This window comes from Leptodactylus fuscus, chromosome 2, assembly GCF_031893055.1.
Source record: "Leptodactylus fuscus isolate aLepFus1 chromosome 2, aLepFus1.hap2, whole genome shotgun sequence".
Classification (NCBI taxonomy): domain Eukaryota; kingdom Metazoa; phylum Chordata; class Amphibia; order Anura; family Leptodactylidae; genus Leptodactylus; species Leptodactylus fuscus.
In genome coordinates this window covers 47,935,138-47,954,629 of record NC_134266.1, presented here as the reverse complement: position 1 = coordinate 47,954,629, position 19,492 = coordinate 47,935,138, and the positions used below count along the sequence as shown (strand labels likewise).

The window sequence follows — 19,492 nt, the reverse complement described above, 5'->3', positions numbered from 1 at the left end:
TCTGCTGCAGTTTTTCCCACAGTGCTTTTTGACTGCGGCTTACTACAAGGAACCTTAAAAAAGTTTTTTGTAGTCGCATGTGAAAAAGAGATGAATTTTCCCTTTTTTTTGCTTACATTTTCCTGTATAAATCAAAAAAGAAAAAAATTTCAAAAATAAAAATAAATATCACAATAAAGTCCTATATGTCACTTAAAAATGAAGCAAAAATTATTTTAATAGCCTGACCGCAAAAAATGTTTGATCCCTCAATATCGTATTTACAAAAAACAAAACAAAAATGTGGCTGGTCCTTCACCAGGGAAAATAGCCTGGTACTGAAGTGGTTAAAGAGGACCTTCCATGTCCTTATGCCTATGCGGTTTTATATACCGCTAGAAAGCCGACAGTGCGCTGAATTTGGATCTATAAAAATGACTTATGCCGGTATAGACCAGGCATAAGGGTGGGTGCTCTGAAAGCCTACAAAGTGCTGTGAAATGTGCCGCCACTCAGTAGGACGCACACTATATCCATATAGCACAGTCCCTACTGTAGTCAGTACGGGTGCTGGGGATACAGTAGTCTATGACAGCCATTATCTGTCGGCGGTGCTGAGGACGGAGCTGCTGCTGACCTGGTTTCTCAGGTTACTATTTGCACATTGTATAACTTTTCTCTAGTATCTTCCTCCGCTCGGCGGGATCTGTTTTCTCATCTTGGTCTGAGCCCTGATATCCTCTAGCGTAGTGTGAGTGTTATATCCTACATACAGGACACTCTTATTAGTAGCAGTATTTGTTATGTAGCACCAACATATCCTGCAGTGTTGTACAATTTCATCAGTCACATTAGTCGCTGTCCCAGTGAGGATCTCAATATATAATAAGGCTACATTCACATCTGTGTTGGAGACTCCGTTGGAAAATCGCCAGATGATAATGTGCTACAAGTTTAAGACGAAAAATGACATGTCTGCTTTGTGTGGCGGGTCATTACGATTACAGCAATACCGTATTTCTATTGGTTCTTATTACTTTTTACCTCTATTACAAATAAAATGTCACTTTTCGAAAATGACCAATTTTCCTGCGGTCACCGTAGTCTGACGCTTAGAACTCTTTTACTGTTTAATGTACGAAGATATGTCCGGCGTCTTTATTTACAGGGTAACGCTGAGTTCACACCAGCGTCTGGACTCCGTTTTTTTTAAACTGGACACAGAATACTGCATGTCCGACTCTGTGTCCGGTTTAAAAAAAACGGTTTCGCCGCGGAGAACATTAAACGCTCACCGACGCTCACGGCCGGACACTTTTCAAACCAATTCAAATGAATGGGATTGAAACATGCCGGCATTTCTCCGTCTCCAGCCCTGTTTTGTGCAGGAAACGGAAACCTGTATAACGGAGTCCCGGGCGCAGATGTGAACCCGCCCTTAGTTGTACATTTTTGGTACCAATGTTTGGTATGTATAACTTTTTGATCACTTTTTATTGTTATTTTTTGGGGACACAGAGGTGTCCAAAATACGTTAATTTGCGAATTGCGGTTTTTCTTTTTTATTTATGGCATTCACCGTACAGGATAAATAATTCTATTTTTGGATAGTGGGGGTTTATACGCACATGGGGATAACTAACATGTTCGTTCACTTTATGTGTTGTTTTTTTTTCAATCTAAGGCTGAGGCCCCATGTTGTGGAAATGAACCTTTTTTTGTTGCAGATTTTGTAGTGATTTTTTTGAGCCAAAGCCAAGAATGGCTACAAAAGGAACGGGAAATATCTAGGAAGTTCTTATACTTGTTGCTCAATCCACTCCTGGCTTTGGCTCAAAAAACCGCAACATAATCGGCAACAAAAAAAGCTGCGCTTCTGCAACGTGGGGCCTCAGCCTAAAGGTGCATTCACACTACGTATACTGAAGCGGCGTATAAAGCAGCTCCATTCATTTCTATGGGAGCCGGCATACGAGTGCTCCCTATAGAAATGAATGGGATGCTTCTTTCACTACGAGCAGTCCCATTGAAGTGAATGGGAAGTGCCGGCGTGTACGGCTCGGCATGAGCAGAGCTTGCCGTATACGCGGGCACTTCCCATTCACTTCAATGGGAGTGCTCATAGTGAAAGATGCAGCCCATTCATTTCTATGTGGAGCGCTCATATGCCGGCTCCCATAGAAATGAATGGAGCTGCTTTATACGCCGCTTATTCTGAACATGTTTTACGTTCAGAATAAGCTTCAGTATACGTAGTGTGAATGCACCCTTAAGGTGCATTTTTGAACTTTTTATTGTTTGTTTATTTTTAACCTTTTATCTCAGACCCCAGTGCAATATAATATTACAGTACATAGCACATAGGTTCCCTAAGTGTGACAGAGAATTGCAGTTGGGGGGATGCGGGTGCGATCTTGATCACTATTGATCACGGTATCCAGTCGGTTAATCCGTCGCAGTCAGAGTATCTTCCGACTCCAATGGCTAGTTCCAGGGCTCGAGTGTCGAGTGCAGACACAGCTCCTGCGCTCGCGGCATTACACCACCGTACTATTACAGCACTGAACGTTAACTACACCCTCAGCAAAACGTAATAGTTTGGTGCAGAGCGTGAAGGAGTTAAGAGAATGGACAGTCAAATGGATCCCATTTTAGTCATTGGGGTCCATCAGTGTTCAGTATTTTAGTGGTCCTTGTGTCTGTTGTTCTGGTGTAACTGGTTGCAAATATCCACTGTTCCCAAATTTTAGGAAAATATTTCTTAACCATAAAGAAAAATGTGAATATATTTTTGGATAAGCACCCCATCTCCAGTGATCTGGTAATCATAATCTACAGGTCATCTAAATGCATGTTGTCCTTGGTCAGATTTTGACCAAAAACGTGAATGTAGAATCTCCCATTTCTGCTCAGTCCTGAACCTTGTCCTCACTAGAAGATGGAGAATCCTTCAGTTCATGGATGTTAATCTGGGTTGTTTTCTGAGTACGACTACATTAAGGGTCCATTCACATGGAGTAAACGCGCGCTCACTTTGGCAAAATACACGTGTAAAAATAAGACTCCCATTGACTTCAATGACCTTTTTTTACATGTGTGAAAAAACACATCAAAATACACGTGTAAAATTTCCACCGTGTAAAAGATCTATTGATCTAGCATTGTGTCTGACGCACATGTGAACACAGCCATACACACATTTCTGGCTGCTCTTTATATAAGGAGGGATTATGAGTTCTTACAATGTGAGGTAACACTTATATAGTTATAAAGATCACAACAACAAACGTCACTGAATGTATAGAAAAGATTTAATTCACTAAATTGAAGACAGGCCACAATGGCAGAAATGTATAAAACTATTAATGGACGGAAAACTATAAATGACCAGGAATAAAACAACTGTCTGGACGCTCTCAGGACTTGGACATGTTGCGGATGGTCTTGTGCTCTTTCATAGCTTTCTCCCATTCTTTCCCATTTATCTGCTCCACGTGGATACTGCGCACTGTCCCTTCATCCAGGCAGTGGGGGGCAATGCCTAAAAAGACCAAACACAGAGTATTATAAGCCTGCAATGTACTATGCTAAGGTCAAATACACAGAAACAGGAGTGAACACTAGTCATATACATTAGTGCTGAGACTATTCATACCCTTGTGCCTTCAGGGTACCCTACCCAAGATCCTACTGTCAGAATGATGTTCCTACAGTCATAGTCGTGCAGGATCGGTTAGAGTTTCTTCGGTTCCCCTGAAGAAACATCCCTGAGACACCGGGATCACAAGTATTAAGGCCAGAGCCACATAAAGCAAACACGCTGCAGAGTTTAGATGGATTTGCTTGGCTCTCCACCTTTGCATTGGATATACTAAAATACAAGGGTAAAACCTGTAGCAATAACCACATTGCCACTAGTCGCTTGTGCTGCAGTTATGTGGATGAGATTCTCTATACTGCTGTTGTAGATCACAGTGGTTAGCCACCAGCGAGTCTGTCGCAGCTACGGTAACCCGCTAAAATTTTTGTGTGGCCTCAGCCTAAGGCCGCGCGTTCCAGACAAGTTGCTCTTTTGTCACAGATTTAGGCTGAGGCCCCACGTTACAGCAACACAGCTTTTTTGTGTTGCAGATTTTGCTGAGGTTTTTTGAGCCAAAGCCAGGAGTGGATTGAGCAGGAGGTAGAAGAATGAGAACTTCCTATATATTTCCCATTTCTATTGTAACCATTCTTGGCTTTGGCTCAAAAAAACAGCAAAATCAGCAACAACAAAAAAAACCCTGCGTTTCTGCCTTAGTCGTACCGGGTTTTTTTTTGTTTTTTTTTTTGAGACAAAGAGTGGCCTGAAAAGGAATGGGAAATACAGAGGAAGTTCTTATACGTTTCCCTTCTGCTCAATCCACTACTAGCTTTGGCTCAAGAAATGCAGCAAAATGTGAAAAAAAAAGTAACGTATCACCATGCGTGGCCTCAGCCTAACCCCGCATTCACACGAACGAGTTTCAGCCGTGTATTGGCCTGAACAGTATGCAGAGAGAGGGACTCCTAGCATTATAGCGACTGCGACATTCTGTCCTGTAGTGAATATAGAATGAGCCAGGATGTCGCAGGGACCCCTAGTATCATACATAACTATTCTTATAGGTGGAGGCTATTAAATCAGTCCAACACAAGGACTGAGTTTCATAGCTGAAAATCTTTTGTGTGAATAGGGGGTAAGGGTAAGTCCACCCAAGACATATGTGTTTTGGATTTTCCAAAATGTACAGGAACAGCAAAGTGGCTGAAAGTTTGCTAGGTGTTATCCACACTGCAATGCATAGGCTGAAATCTGTAGAAAAATCCACATGTAAAGCTCAAATTTTAGACAAGTGCACGTAGTGTGAGGATATACTGCAGGTAAGTAGTTTTGTGGATTTAGTAAGATCCTATGGTAGGTTATTTAGTAGATATTGTGCTACTGTCACTATGCTATTAAAGGGGCTCGATCAGCAATATGCAATACAGCAATATGCTGGATGAGCCCCACATATGCCTGAATAGCCTTTAAAAAGGTTATTCAGGCACCGCTAATGGTATTTTAAAAGCCCCGAGCGGGATTTAAACACAACCTGCCAGTGAAAAGAAGAAGAAGAAGGACGTTGCTGGAAGAAGACACCAGAGGAAGGCGGGACCAAAGATGACGACCACCAGTGCACGAAGCACCCACCGTGCATGGTAAGTATAATTTGCATATATGTTTTTACCGTCTTAGTTTAAAAAAGGGGGAGGGGCTTTTAAATACCATTAGCGGTGCCTGAATAGCCTTTTTATAGGCTATTCAGGCATATGTGGGGCTTATACGGCCTAATTTTGCTGATAGAGCCCCTTTAAAGGGGTTTCCCAGACCCAAATGGAGTTTTTATACTGATGACCTGTACAGGGTGGTCACCCACACCCCATACACATCAGAGGATGATCCTCCAGGTGCCGGTGGCTGCTAGTAGATGGCATGTGCAGAGCCCACTCCTATACAAGGCAATCTCTATACATATAAATGGTATGGCAGGAGTATAATAAGATCAGCCATCTCTCATGACTTACCATATCCATCCGGGTTGGAGCGAGGTGTGTAGAAACTCTGGACGCCACAAGTCTTGCAAAATGTATGTTGTGCTTTGTTAGTGTTGAAGGTGTATGTGGCGAGGTTACCTGCACCCTGTACACACAAAGGTCATGGTTAATATTAGATCTGCACATAGGCAAATACACTGTGTCTGTATAGTGCCCAAATATCCCAAACTGAATCAGGAGTCTCCCCACCCCCATCTCTACGATCCCATACTGTATGGGTATGTTCACGGAGAGGAATTTGAAGCAGCTTCACAGAAAGTGACATGGCCTTATACAGCAGAATTTGGTCACAACTTCTCTTTTGATATCCTATCTCTGTGACTGGAATTGGTATTTGTGCTGAAGTGTCTTTTTCTCCCTCCAATTCATTTCAGGGGAAGTTTCTGGCTGAAGAACAAGCAGGACACTTATTTTTATTGCTAGCAAAATAAAACAGCAACTGCCCCAGTAATTAAATGAATGCAAGACGATATCAGGCAGATTCTGTTTCAAAATTCAGCTCCAAATTCCTGTGTGAACAAGCCCTTAACATTGTACAGGAGACCTTAATGTATAACTAAACTTTCAGACAACTTATTATTCCCTGGCAGTATTTCTGTCACTAACAGATAATGTCATATACTTTATCCACCTTTGGGTGCATTCACACAGAGTAACGTGCCGCGTGATGTGGCACGTATACGGCGTGTGAGACTTTGCACGCCGTTAAAGCTCCCATTGATTTCAATGGGAGCCTGGATCGTATACGCCGCGTTATTTTGCGGCCGTGATCTTGCGGCTGCTAAATCACGGCCACAAAATAACACAGCGTATACGACCCAGGCTCCCATTGAAATCAATGGGAGCTTTAACGGCGTGCAAAGTCTCCACGCCGTATACGTGCCACATCACGCGACACGTTACTCTGTGTGAATGCACCCTTTCTGTGAAATCCTGCATCTCTCTATTCTTTTCCTTGCTTCTCTATTGAGAGATCAAGGCTAAGGCCCCATGTAAAAAAAGACTTCAATAAAAATTGCAATGTAAACAACCGTGTTTTTTCCTGCAGCTTCCCCCCCCCCCCCATTTTCGCAGTTTTACTCTGCAGATTTTTTGCCCCTATTATACCTACACAGAAATCGCCAGTTTTCCGCAGGTATAATTGACGTACTGCGATTTATAAAAACGTGAAAAAGTGTTCCCTCTGAAATATAAGGGTATGTTCACACACAGATGTGTTGCTGCCTCTGACAACCAATTCCATTCATCTAAATGCTTTTATTTCTGCAAACCTCATTCAGATAAATGGACAATAACACAAAATTCTGCAACAAATCTGCCACATGTGAACACACGGTATATGTTAGGACTGGGGACAGGACGCAGTCCTTTGCAGCAGAGGTTTTCAGTGTCGCAGGTAAGGAATGGCCGCCCTCCTTGCTAATACTCTGGAGCATATACTTAGGTAGGGGCAGTGAATAGGATATAACTGGAGCCACGACTTATAGACTGTGTGATCACACACTTCACTTTCCCATCTGTTATAGTGCAGTACTGAAAATACTGAAAATCAGCCAGAGAAATGCAAGTCATGTCTCAAGTACATATTCCTTCTCACCAAGACTTAAGTACTAGAGATGAGCGAGTACTGTTCGGATCAGCTGATCCGAACAGCACGCTCGCATAGAAATGAATGGATGTAGCCGGCACGCGGGGGGTTAAGCGGCCGGCCGCCGTCAAAGCGGAAGTACCAGGTGCTTCCATTCATTTCTATGGAGCGTGCTGTTCGGATCGGCTGATCCGAACAGTACTCGCTCATCTCTATTAAGTACCCAAAACATCCAGAGCCTTAACCCATGCAGACCCAGAGACCAGTATTTCATACTGAACTATTAGCCTGGCCCATACATAGCAGAAGAAATCCGCTGCACGTCACGGAAATGCATTGGGCTTTGCACAGAAAATCCAGGTGCTTACAAGCAGATTGTGATGTGGATTCACTATGCATTCACCCTACGACATTGCAAAGGTAAAGGCTGGGTTTTACAGCAGATAGAGCCTTAGCCTAAAGCTATGTGTATGACCAAGATGTGACTAAGATGTGTATGACCAAGATGCCAAACGGTCAAGAAAAAGGGACATTTTTCCTGGATGTTTTGCTTCTGCCCATTTTCACAGATCCCTCATTAATTTGAGTCTATTGAGCTATCTGTGAAAATGGGCAAAAATAGGACATGTGAATAAAACCATTCACCTGAATTGATTATCATGCAGCCATGTGCTCAACATTAAAAATACTTAGGGGTATGTTCACACAGGAGTTTGGCGCTGATTTTGAGGAAGTTTTAACCTCAAAGCCAGGGCCAAATTCGGCCATCCTTATGCCTCCTATTGTATTCAATGGGAAGCAGAAATTGAAGCAATGTGCTGAAAAAACTACGTCCTCGATCTTACCGAGATTCCACCACTGATCATCCCAAAACCCACAACTGCTTCTTAATGGGCTTATTAGATTACATTTCCATTTACCTTCACTAACTTGAAGCGCGATGAAGGGACGATGAAGTGGCGATTCTGCTTCTTTACGCAAATGCTGCAGCTAAAACCGAAAATTTAGAAAGAAATAAAATGTATGAGACAAGTGTTTGTGGTTACTCGGCTACATGTATGATGAGGTTTAATGGAGGAATGTCAGATGGAAACACCACAAACATATTACATTGACGGAAATTTATCACCTGCATGACATTATACGCTATTGAACATTTGTCTGAAACTGCACAAAATGTATGAAAAAGGCGCACGATGAATGTTACATTTTTGCAAATTATTTCTCCTTCTGCACTTCTTAGGCCTGGCTCACATCTGCATTCGGTATTCTGTTCGGGGAGTCGGCATGGGGACCCCCCGACTGAACTACCGAACGCATTGACAAGCAGTGTGCAGTGAAAGCACACAGACCCCATAGACTATGACGGGGTCCATGTGCTTTCCGCGCAGTGTCTGCACAAGTCATGCAGACAGCAAAGTAGATCATGAAGCACTTTTCTCTCCATATATTCTGTGCGGACACCGTGCGGAAAATACACGGACCCCATTATAGTCTATGGGATCTGTCTGCTTTCATAAGCACACCGCTTGCCAATGCGTTCGGTATTCTATTTGGGGAGTCCACTTGGAGAATGCAGATGAGAACCGGGCCTTATGCTGCTTTTGAAATCTGGCAAATAATTGGAAATAGTTCCTAAAAAGTTATATTACACTAAAGAAATGATGTGATAAATCCACCCAAGCTAAACCTTTGAAAGAAAAGGCCAAATGTTGCAGAAAAGCCACTTTTGCTGCAGATTCTGCCGTGTGTTTTTGAGCCAAAGCTTGGAGTACATTTAGCAGAAGGGAGAAGTATAAGATTTCTTATTCCTGTTGGGAATGTGAGACATACGAGATGAATATTACATAGACAAATACGATAGATAGATAGATAGATAGATAGATAGATAGATAGATAGATAGATAGATATGAGAACGATCTTCGAAAGAAAATCATTGACATTTCTCCAATCAAATCTGATGAAGTACACGACAGGGTAATGGACACAGATGAAGAATTAAAGAGGTTGTCTATATAGGGTATGTATGACAACTGAAGGCTTCTTCTGCAACATAATGTTACACAAAAATTCTGCTTGTTCCATTAAGCTACATAAGCATTACACATGATTCATGGTCCCTGTGATGGGTACATACATGTCATTCATGGGTAATGCCAGAAGTAATTTATGAGGGACTTTCACAGTGTAGTTCTTAAAAACTTACTTGCAGTCAAAGACATGGAGATCAGCAGATGCCCACACCTCAAAGCGAACGGCTCCGCAGTGACATCCTCCGCTGTGCTTCACCAGCCCTTTGTACTCGCTGCAGAATGACATATATGGGATCATTCAGACCTGTCATCTTGTTACGTCTAGTGCCCAGGCTGCTAGGGATATCCTGAGGCATGTGTATTCGTATTTCAACTTTCTAACAATTTTCCGTTATTAAAAATGGAACAATTTAGCTTCACACCAATTAATCTAATGAAGTTTGAGATTCCCCATTAAGCGGACCACAGCAAAAAAAAAAAAAAAGCAGTTTTTGTAGATGAGATTATCCAGAATCCCATCCACTTTGCAGAATTTTTTGCCGTGGTGTTTCCGCCTCTGCCTAAATGCTGCTTTTTTGCAATCTGGGGCCCCGAGTCATCTTTTCCTACAAGTGATCCCAGGAAACCTAGGTCAGAACACAAAGAAAACACCAACTGTGGAGAAGTGAGAATAATCTCACACAGTATACTAAAGCCATCCAAGCCAAGTACCATAAATATTCATGACGTGCACCAGACATTATACGTCCCCTCTATTACAGTATACAGATGATCTTATCAGGCAGATCATGGTGCAAAAGTCATCACCATCTGGCCGGAACGTTCCAGGAATGTGGGGAATGGAGTTGGATTCAATTATTCACCCTCCGCTGGTCACTAATTCCTAAACTATGCACCAATTAAAAAGACACCGTAAACCCCGCAGCAGAGGGACAGATTACAGGCGTGTATGTAACTGTATACACAGAGCAAGTGTGTCAGCCCTCCCTACAACACTGATGCTCCAAAACTCTATCCAAATCCGAGAGTGGACTGAACTTTGGGATTTGCAGTTTAAAGGGGTTGTCCAGGATAAAAATTATTTTTTTAAATTAGGCCGGGGAAGGTGAAGAAAAAAAAAAAATACTCGCCTGTCCCTGGAGCCTCCAATGCCTCCCAGCACGGCCGGTCCTGCTGCTTGGGTGAGTCCCGTGTCCCTTTCCTTAGGCTGCAGATTGGCCTCAGAGTTCACAAGACCATTCATGTCAATCAGTGGCCTAAGGGTAAGTTCACACGGAGATTTTTGGTCAGGATTTTGAGGCAGTATCCGCCTCAAAATCCTGACCAAAAAGACGGCTCCCATTGAAATCAATGGGAGCCGCTCAGGTCTTTTTTTCCGGGAGTTGTTTCTTCCATCTCCCGGAAAAAAAGAAGCGAGGTGCTCATTCTTCAGGCCGTTTCACATCGCGATTCGGCCTGAAGACACTTCCTCCTCTGGACTAGGCCCATTCATTGGGCCTAATCCGGAGCGGAGTGCGCAGCTGAATGCCGATGCAGTGCACTGGCTTTTGGTCCAGAACCTGAGGCGGCTTCCGCCTCAGGTTCCGGACCAAAAAACCCTGTGTGAACTTAACCTTAGGGAAGACACAGGACGTCAGTACCCATGTCCTTTGCTGAAGCCACTGATCGGCCTCCATGGTCACGTCTATCAGGGACTTCCACCAGTAGAGAACATTGGAGCAGCAGGACTGGACTGTGCTGAGAGACACTGAAGCAGCAGGGACAAGTGAGTATATATATATATATATATATATATATATATATATATATATATTTTATTTTATTCACCTTCCCCTAAAATAAAATGATCCTGGACAATCCCTTTAAGTATTTGGGTTTGTTCCTCAACTAATACATTAGGTCATCATTAATATTACATCAGTGGGGGTTGAGCCCCTGAGACTCCCACAGACCTGCTGACTAAAGCAGTAATGGGGCTTTGCAGGTTGTCGTGACGTGACGTTCCTCGGTCACATGGCCTGTTTATAGCTCAGTTCCACTCATAATGATTGTTGGTCTCCCTCTCTACCAACAGGTTGGGGGTTTTTTTATAATTTTTTTTTATGTATTTATGTAATTTTTTTGTAAAATCTCTCCTTAAAGGTGAGCCTGGTTAGGTGATAGTTCACCGATATGGATGAACCATGCAGAAAATCTGTTCAATCAGTAAATCGCTAACATAAGCAGAGGCAGGCATTACAAAGATGTTCTATAGGTGCTATTATATACTTTGGGCGCTGCACACGAGGTATCTCTAAGTGTCATCTTGCCCATGTACTTGCTGTGGTTTCAGGTTGCAGGTACAGGTGTAGCACGGTATTTAGCAGTCATCCACGTGCGGTACCTGTGACTCGGTTGCATATGTAATAGCACCCTTGGGGTTGCTTTACATGCTTTAATAATGCATACGATTCAGCAGTGCGACGGCTTCTGCCATTTATTTCATATTGAAGTGAGATTAACTCCAGATGCCAGGATATCAGCCCAACCCTGCAGACAGACAGGTTGTGAATCGCTGCCTCTGTTGCTGAGATATCGCCATTTTTGTCAATATGCAAATTAGATCTCTGAAGCAGTGAGGGCGTTGCTGTTGCTCCAAAGAGCTCATTTGTATAATGACAAAAAACAGCGATAGCTCAGCAATAAATACTGTTTAAAGGGATCCTATCATTGGATACCCTTTTTTTCTAACTAACACGTAGGAAAAGCCTTAAGATAGCCGACTGCACAAGCCCACAGTAAGCTGGTGTAAGCGGCCATTTTCTTGTGGCCATGGGCATGCACAGTTGGCTCTGTCTGATGGCAGAGCCGACTGCGCATGCCTAGAAGATTGAAATCCAGGATGGAAGAAGACACAGGGAGAAGGGAGTTCCAGATGAAGATGTAGGTGGAGCTGGAGAGTTGTCTCGCAGCATTGGGGACGCCCCCAGTGCTGCGAGAGAACTCATTCGCATACTGAAGAAAACCGGGATATCTACTGAATGGCGGCGCAGAGAAGACATCTAAAGGTAGGAGAAGAATAGCCTTTCTTAAGGCTATTCCATACGTGTTATTTAAAGAAAAAGGGTATTCAATGATAAGATCCCTTTAATACAGGTGAATCTAACCTATCTAACTGCTGGGTTGGGTTCTGGGTCCTTTTACCAACACCCTAGTCAATTGCAGGATTGTCTAGAGATTATATTTACATAGTAATTTCCTGACCATACGATCGATATTTCTTCCCTCCTGAACATTTACAATTTCCAATATAATGTAGCTGTCTGACTCTTCATGATTTGCGACCATTGTAAATGGCATTGACAGCAGCCGAATATTGACGGATTACAAATGTCACCATGCTAAGGTGCAATCCATATCTGACCCTCATCACAGACATTAGGCTGAACACCTCAACACTTTGGTAGCAGTTTACTCTGCAGAAACCCGTCTTGGAGGTTCTGTAATTCTGTAGGCATCCAAGACACTGATCAAGAAACCAAATGGATCTCCAATATTAAAAATCCTGTCTGGGGAGGGACAATACCTAATGGTTCTTGAAGGATACACTGACATATATCTCTGTACATGTATGTGGCTAGTACTGACCCACTCGGGTTAATAAATGTATAAAATTTATAAAACTCGTTTCGTATTATCCTATGAGCCCAGACACTCACTGGGCATAAGTGGAAGGTGAGAAGGGTGATGGCAGGTGTGCCCAGTGCCTTGGTAAGGCAAGATCCTTCACAGACAGTATCCAGATTTCCAAACACTTATGCCTGGGGCGCTGCTAGTATATGGTACGTAATATGGCCTACTGTCACAAGATGGACATGTAGATGTCGGAAGAGGAGTCTACTATGGTAGAAGTTTATTGTTATATTGTATAAGGGGTAGGGCAGAGGGGGTGAAGGAAGTAATAAGAAGATCCTCAGCCAGTTTAACTGCCCTTCCAGCTCACCTTAAATATATTATAGTATACCTATATGTTAAAGTGACATGTCCTATTATAACATTGGTCACAAGGAGCGAAATGTAAGGTATCACTTGTCTACGGGGGATAAATGTAATAAAATAAGAAGACAATGTATATTCAGTGACAAATATTCACCCTTGAATAAATTCACACCTATGTTTCCTATCTAGTGTATACAGGAGAAAAATATCCTGGTGTATATACAGACATCCATAGGGGTTTTCTATGTAAATAGCGGAGAGTAAGGAGAGGTGTAAAATAAAAATAAAAAAGTGTTACTTACCTCTTCTTCACTCCACTATGTCTGTGGAGAAGCTCCGGCCATCTTTGAAATTCAGAAATGACGTCAATGACCCCCAACCCCCTCCCTGTGGCCTCAGCAGTTATGGGCAGCAGTTGGGTTTGTGAATGCGGCTGTGATTTTGGCAGTGTAAGTGTACCAAACGTACCAAAGTCATCGCCATGTTGGGCCATTGATATTATCATCGGAGAACTAGATGGGGAGGACCAGGATCCCTCACCTGGGTGCCTAGCTTTTTTTTTTATTTCACACCCTTCCCTGTCCTGCTATTTTTTGCCCAGAAAATCCCTTCAAAACAAAACCTATCTGGTCCGGATCCCGAAGCCTCAGCTGTAGGAGTATTTTCTCAAAATTGATTCCTATTCATCTGAACAGAGTCATTTTAGTGGCAAACACGTGGATTTCTGCAAAGCCACTTAGATGATAAGAACAGCTGCAGAAATGTTTGTAAGCAGCTGTCGTGTGTGAATATGCCCTATTATAGCAGTGTGCTAGTCAGCCCTGTGTATAACATATATATATATATACATGCAGACATAGATGTATGCAGTCCTAGGGGGAAGCACTTCTGTACATTTGGTGGGAACCCTTTTAATCGGTCCTAAACTTAATCGCCGAACGTAACGTGAATGTTGTCTAATAATATTACCAAGACACAGCGCACAACTCGTAGTATCCTACATAGAGGATGGGAGTCTCTTATATTCTCTGTCTACATACAGCACTGAATAGCGGTCATGTACAGATACAGGGAATGTATATAAGGGATATCTATGGCATCTCTATCTGATACCAGAATATAACTACAATATTTGGTAGCAGGACCAAGATGATGCCATGTACGATATAATACTATGGGCATATTACTAGATCCATCAGTCCTTACCCTGATCCTTCCATGCTGTGTGTGTTTATACCCCTACTATAGCTTTGTCTACAGACATCACGCTGCCATTTTGTGCTGTATGTATGATGTGCTACAAGCCATGACCATTGATCGCAGAGAAACATATGGATTAGGATAAGATCATATTCTGTAACAATAAATGTAACAGTGCATAGGTTATGGTTCCCTCTATAGGAGAGATCAATGGCTGTCAATGAATCTACAATGTGACATGGAGTGATTGTGGCTCACTGCTGGTCAGACAAAGACACCTGGGGACCCCCTACCCTTGTAGAAGGAGACCCTTGTGTGCTGGGCTGCCATATTCTCTGCTGCTGCTGATCACAATGGCCAGGGTTTGCATAGACTTGTATATATACAGATCCCCCTATATGGGGCCATATGGCAGCAGGGATACAGCTGATCTGTATACTGTCACCTGCAGCCATAGCCACAATCCATGGGGCTGGCAGAGGGGTAAGTGGCAGCCACACACCTGGCACAGTAAGTTGGCACAGCTGCCCCGGGATACTTACAAGGAGTCCAGCAGAAGTTTGGCCGCATCCTCCGTGCTCAGACTTTGCTCTTTGACGAAGTTGACCCAGCGATCTCTCTGCGCCCCCAGGTCCAGCAGGGACAGGCGCTCGTCGTCCTCCTTCGTGTCCTCCTCCACCTGTTTCTTGATGGCCGCCTTTTTGGCTTTGCCCTTCTTGGTGCCCAGGACCTGCACTGCGGGTTTAGGAGCCTCCACCAAAGCTCCGGCGGCCGCCGCTGTCCTGGTGTGACGCTCGGTCGTTGCGACACGTTTGGGCGACGATTTTTTCGCCTTCACCATCTTGGTTGTCCCTGTCGTTGTTCCCCCCGGGGGATATCGCCGTGCGCTGCGGACGGGAGCCCTGGCCGTGGCCGGAGATAGGCGGCTGTCACTGAGAAGTGGTCGCACAGGACCAAGGTGAAGAAGACGCTTTTTTTTCGCTTTGTTTGGCTGATTCGATGCCTTCTTTTCCTCAGTTCGCTCGCTTCGCTGAACATCCAGCAGGGGGCAGTAGAGGGCGCCGTATGGAGCGCACGCAGCCCTTCCCTGCCATGTTACTTGTACACGAAGACAAGTAGGCTGGGCAATGGTAGTACCAGATAGACTGAGGGCAAGGACACATGCCAGGCTCATATCATAGCAAGACTGAGGGGCAAGACACATGCCAGGCTCATATCATAGCAGGACACATGCCAGGCTCACATCACAGCAGCTCCTGCCACTTGGTTATTCTTCTTATACACCATGCACTACTTCTACTTCACATATTATTCTGGTCCCATCTACTGGATACAGAGTAATGGGGATTAAAGGGATCCTATCATTAAATCACAATTTTTTTCTGCCTACCACGTAGGAATAGCCTTAAGAAAGACTATTCTTCTCCTACCTTTAGATGTCTTCTCCGCACCGCCGTTCCTTAGAAATCCCGGTTTTCATCGGTATGCAAATGAGTTCTCTCGCAGCACTGGGGGCGGGCCCCAGCGCTCAAACAGCACTGGGAGTGCCCCTAATGCTGCGAGAGAACTCTCCGGCGCCGCCTCCATCTTCTTCAGGAACGTCCTCTTCATGCGTCTTCTTCCGGCAGTCAAACTTGTAGGCCTCGGGCAGAGCCGACTGCGCATGCCCACAGGCCACAAGTAAATGGCCGCTTACTTACTGTGCAAGCAGACATTTTTCTTGTGGCTGCGGGCATGCGCAGTCGGCTCTCTTAAGGCTATTCCTACGTGGTAGGCAGAAAAATTACAATAAATACAATGCAGTAATACTCACAGGAGACATCTCCCCACATTTCCTGTCTCTTCCCTTTGGACCGCCATGACCACTACTTTCAGCTGTGACTTGACTCCGTAAAGTTTGAAACACAGACATGTTTGACTCCTCACTTCTTCACACACCCAACCCCTATATATATATATATATATATATATATATATATATATATACATATATATATATATACATACATATATATACAACGACCTCTGCAGCTTATATTATGCCCCACAGTGGCACAATAGACTGTGGGGCATAATAGAAGTTGCAGGGGGGCCGCTGCGGGGCATAATAGAGGTTACAGGGGCCACAGTGGACCCTTCAAGCTCTATTATTATACTCAGGGGTCTTTTCAGACCCCCGAGTATAATAATCGGAGCCCCAGGGGAGATGAGGGAACACAATAAACACTGTTACTCATCTCTCTGGGATCCGATGTTAAAGAGGACCTTTCATGGTTTGGGGCACAGGCAGTTCTATATACTGCTGGAAAGCTGACAATGCGCTGAATTCAGCGCACTGTCGGCTTTCCCGATCTGTGCCCCGGGTGAAGAGCTTGCAGTGCCGGTACCGTAGCTCTTCACAGTCAGAAGGGCGTTTCTGACAGTCTGTCAGGAACATCCTTCTTCCCAGCAGCGCCTATATCGCTGTACTGTGTGAGCGGGGAGGAACGCCCCCTCCTTCTGCTCACAGTACTCGTCCATAGATGAGTATTATCAGGAGGGGAGGGGGTGTGTCCCAAGGCGTTCATCTCGTTCTTGATGTTGTGTCCCTGTCTGATAACCAGCCATGATGTCCTTATTGTGGTCCAGTTATTTTCTCATACATGTAGTGTCCTCCTGATAACCAGCCATGATGTCCTTATTGTGGTCGGGTTATCTTCTCATACATGTAGTGTCCTCCTGATAACCAGCCATGATGTCCTTATTGTGGTCGGGTTATCTTCTCATACATGTAGTGTCCTCCTGATAACCAGCCATGATGTCCTTATTGTGGTCGGGTTATCTTCTCATACATGTAGTGTCCTCCTGATAACCAGCCATGATGTCCTTATTGTAGTCAGGTTATCTGACTATTACTGCGTAGGGGCATTAAGAGGGGACTCAGTTCGTAGGGGCAATAAGAGGGAGCTATTACTTCTTAGGGGCAATAACATGGGACTATTACTGCGTAGGGGCAATAAGAGTGGACTATTACTGCGTAGGGGAAATAAGAGGGGACTATTACTGCCTAGGGGCAATAAGAGGGGATTATTACTGCATAGGGGCAATTAGAGGGGACTATTACTGCGTATGAGCAATAAGATGGGACTATTACTGCGTAGGAGAAATGAGAGGGAACTATTACTGCGTTGGGGCAATAAGAGGGGACTATTACTGTGTAGGGGAAATGAGAGGGGAGTATTACTGCGTAGGGGCAATAAGAGTGGACTTTTAATGCCATGAGGAAGGAACTATGTTCCGAAACGCATAGCTGTGTTTGATATGCCTTGTTCACGCTGTTACTCCCTATGGATATGTGAATTTGCTTTTTAAATGGATTGAAGAATAAAGATTACAGTTTTTTATTCATCCATCGCCTGGTGTATGCTGGATTTCTGCCTCTTTTAATGCGTAGGGGCAATAAGAGTGGACTATTACTGCATAGGGGAAATAAGAGGGAGCTATTACTGTGTAGGGGCATGGGAAGAATATGCAAATCTGACTTCCATGGTGTAATTAGGAAGTCAGTGCCTCAGTTATGCACACCAATAGAGGGCGCTGACTGAGAATGTGCAAGTCTCTCTTCCATGATGTAATTAGGAAGACAGAGTCTCAGTCAAGCAAAACCTATAGAGGGCGCTCCCCTTAACATCATGCCCGACCTTCTCAGAGGCCTTTGTTTGCAATGATGTTGGGATTTAACCAGATACAGTCTTCTCAGCCAAGGACAGCTGTTTCGATGTACTTGCATCTGGTCAGCTTGGCGCAGAGAGAACTGATCTGGCAGAGGTGAGAGGCTTAGACAGGGTTGAGGGGATATCGTCACTCCATAGGGGAAATAAGAGGGGACTATTACTGCGTAGGGGCAATAAGAGGGGACTATTACTGCGTAGGGGCATTAAGAGGGGATTATTACTGCGTAGGGGCAATAAGAATGGACTATTACTGTGTGGGGGAAATAAGAGGGAGCTATTACTACGTAGAGGCAACAAGAGTGGACTATTACTGCATAAGGGAAATAAGAGGGGGCTATTACTGCGTAGGGGCAATAAGAGTGGACTATTACTGCGTAGGGGAAATAAGAGGGGATTATTACTGCGTAGAGGCAACAAGAGGGGGCTATAACTGCATAGGGGAAATAAGAGGGAGCTATTACTGTGTAGCGGCAATAAGAGTGGACTATTACTGCGTAGGGGAAATAAGAGGGGACTATTACTGCGTAGGGGAAATAAGAGGGGACTATTACTGCGTAGGGGAAATAAGAGGGGGCTATTTCTGTGTAGGGGCAATAAGAGTGGACTTTTACTGCGTAGGGGAAATAAGAGGGAGCTATTACTGCGTAGAGGCAACAAGAGTGGACTATTACTGCATAAGGGAAATAAGAGGGGACTATTACTGCGTAGGGGCAATAAGAGTGGACTATTACTGCGTAGGGGAAATAAGAGGGGGCTATTTCTGTGTAGGGGCAATAAGAGTGGACTTTTACTGCGTAGGGGAAATAAGAGTGGACTATTACTGTGTAGGGGAAATAAGAGGGGATTATTGCTGCGTAGAGGCAACAAGAGTGGACTATTACTGCATAAGGGAAATAAGAGGGAGCTATTACTGTGTAGCGGCAATAAGAGTGGACTATTACTGCGTAGGGGGAAATAAGAGGGGACTATTACTGCGTAGGGGAAATAAGAGGGGACTATTACTGCGTAGGGGAAATAAGAGGGGGCTATTTCTGTGTAGGGGCAATAAGAGTGGACTTTTACTGCGTAGGGGAAATAAGAGGGAGCTATTACTGCGTAGAGGCAACAAGAGTGGACTATTACTGCATAAGGGAAATAAGAGGGGACTATTACTGCGTAGGGGCAATAAGAGTGGACTATTACTGCGTAGGGGAAATAAGAGGGGGCTATTTCTGTGTAGGGGCAATAAGAGTGGACTTTTACTGCGTAGGGGAAATAAGAGTGGACTATTACTGTGTAGGGGCAATAAGAGAGGACTATTACTGCATAGGAGCAATAAGAGGGGACTATCACTGCATAGGGGCAATAAGAGGGGACTAATTCTGCGTAGGGGCAATAAGAGGGGACT

General features: G+C 44.1%; 1 protein-coding gene across 1 annotated transcript; it reads right to left on the bottom strand.

Moving 5' to 3' along the window:
- Positions 1-3,268: 3,268 nt before the first annotated feature.
- Positions 3,269-15,470, bottom strand: CENPV (centromere protein V). The gene is made up of 5 exons (XM_075262625.1): positions 14,935-15,470; positions 9,388-9,486; positions 8,101-8,170; positions 5,563-5,677; positions 3,269-3,520 (listed from the first exon to the last, which is right to left on the bottom strand). The coding sequence occupies exons 1-5, from the start codon at positions 15,231-15,233 to the stop codon at positions 3,396-3,398; spliced, it is 708 nt and encodes a 235-aa protein (XP_075118726.1). The 5' UTR covers positions 15,234-15,470; the 3' UTR covers positions 3,269-3,395.
- Between the last annotated feature and the right edge of the window lie 4,022 nt (positions 15,471-19,492).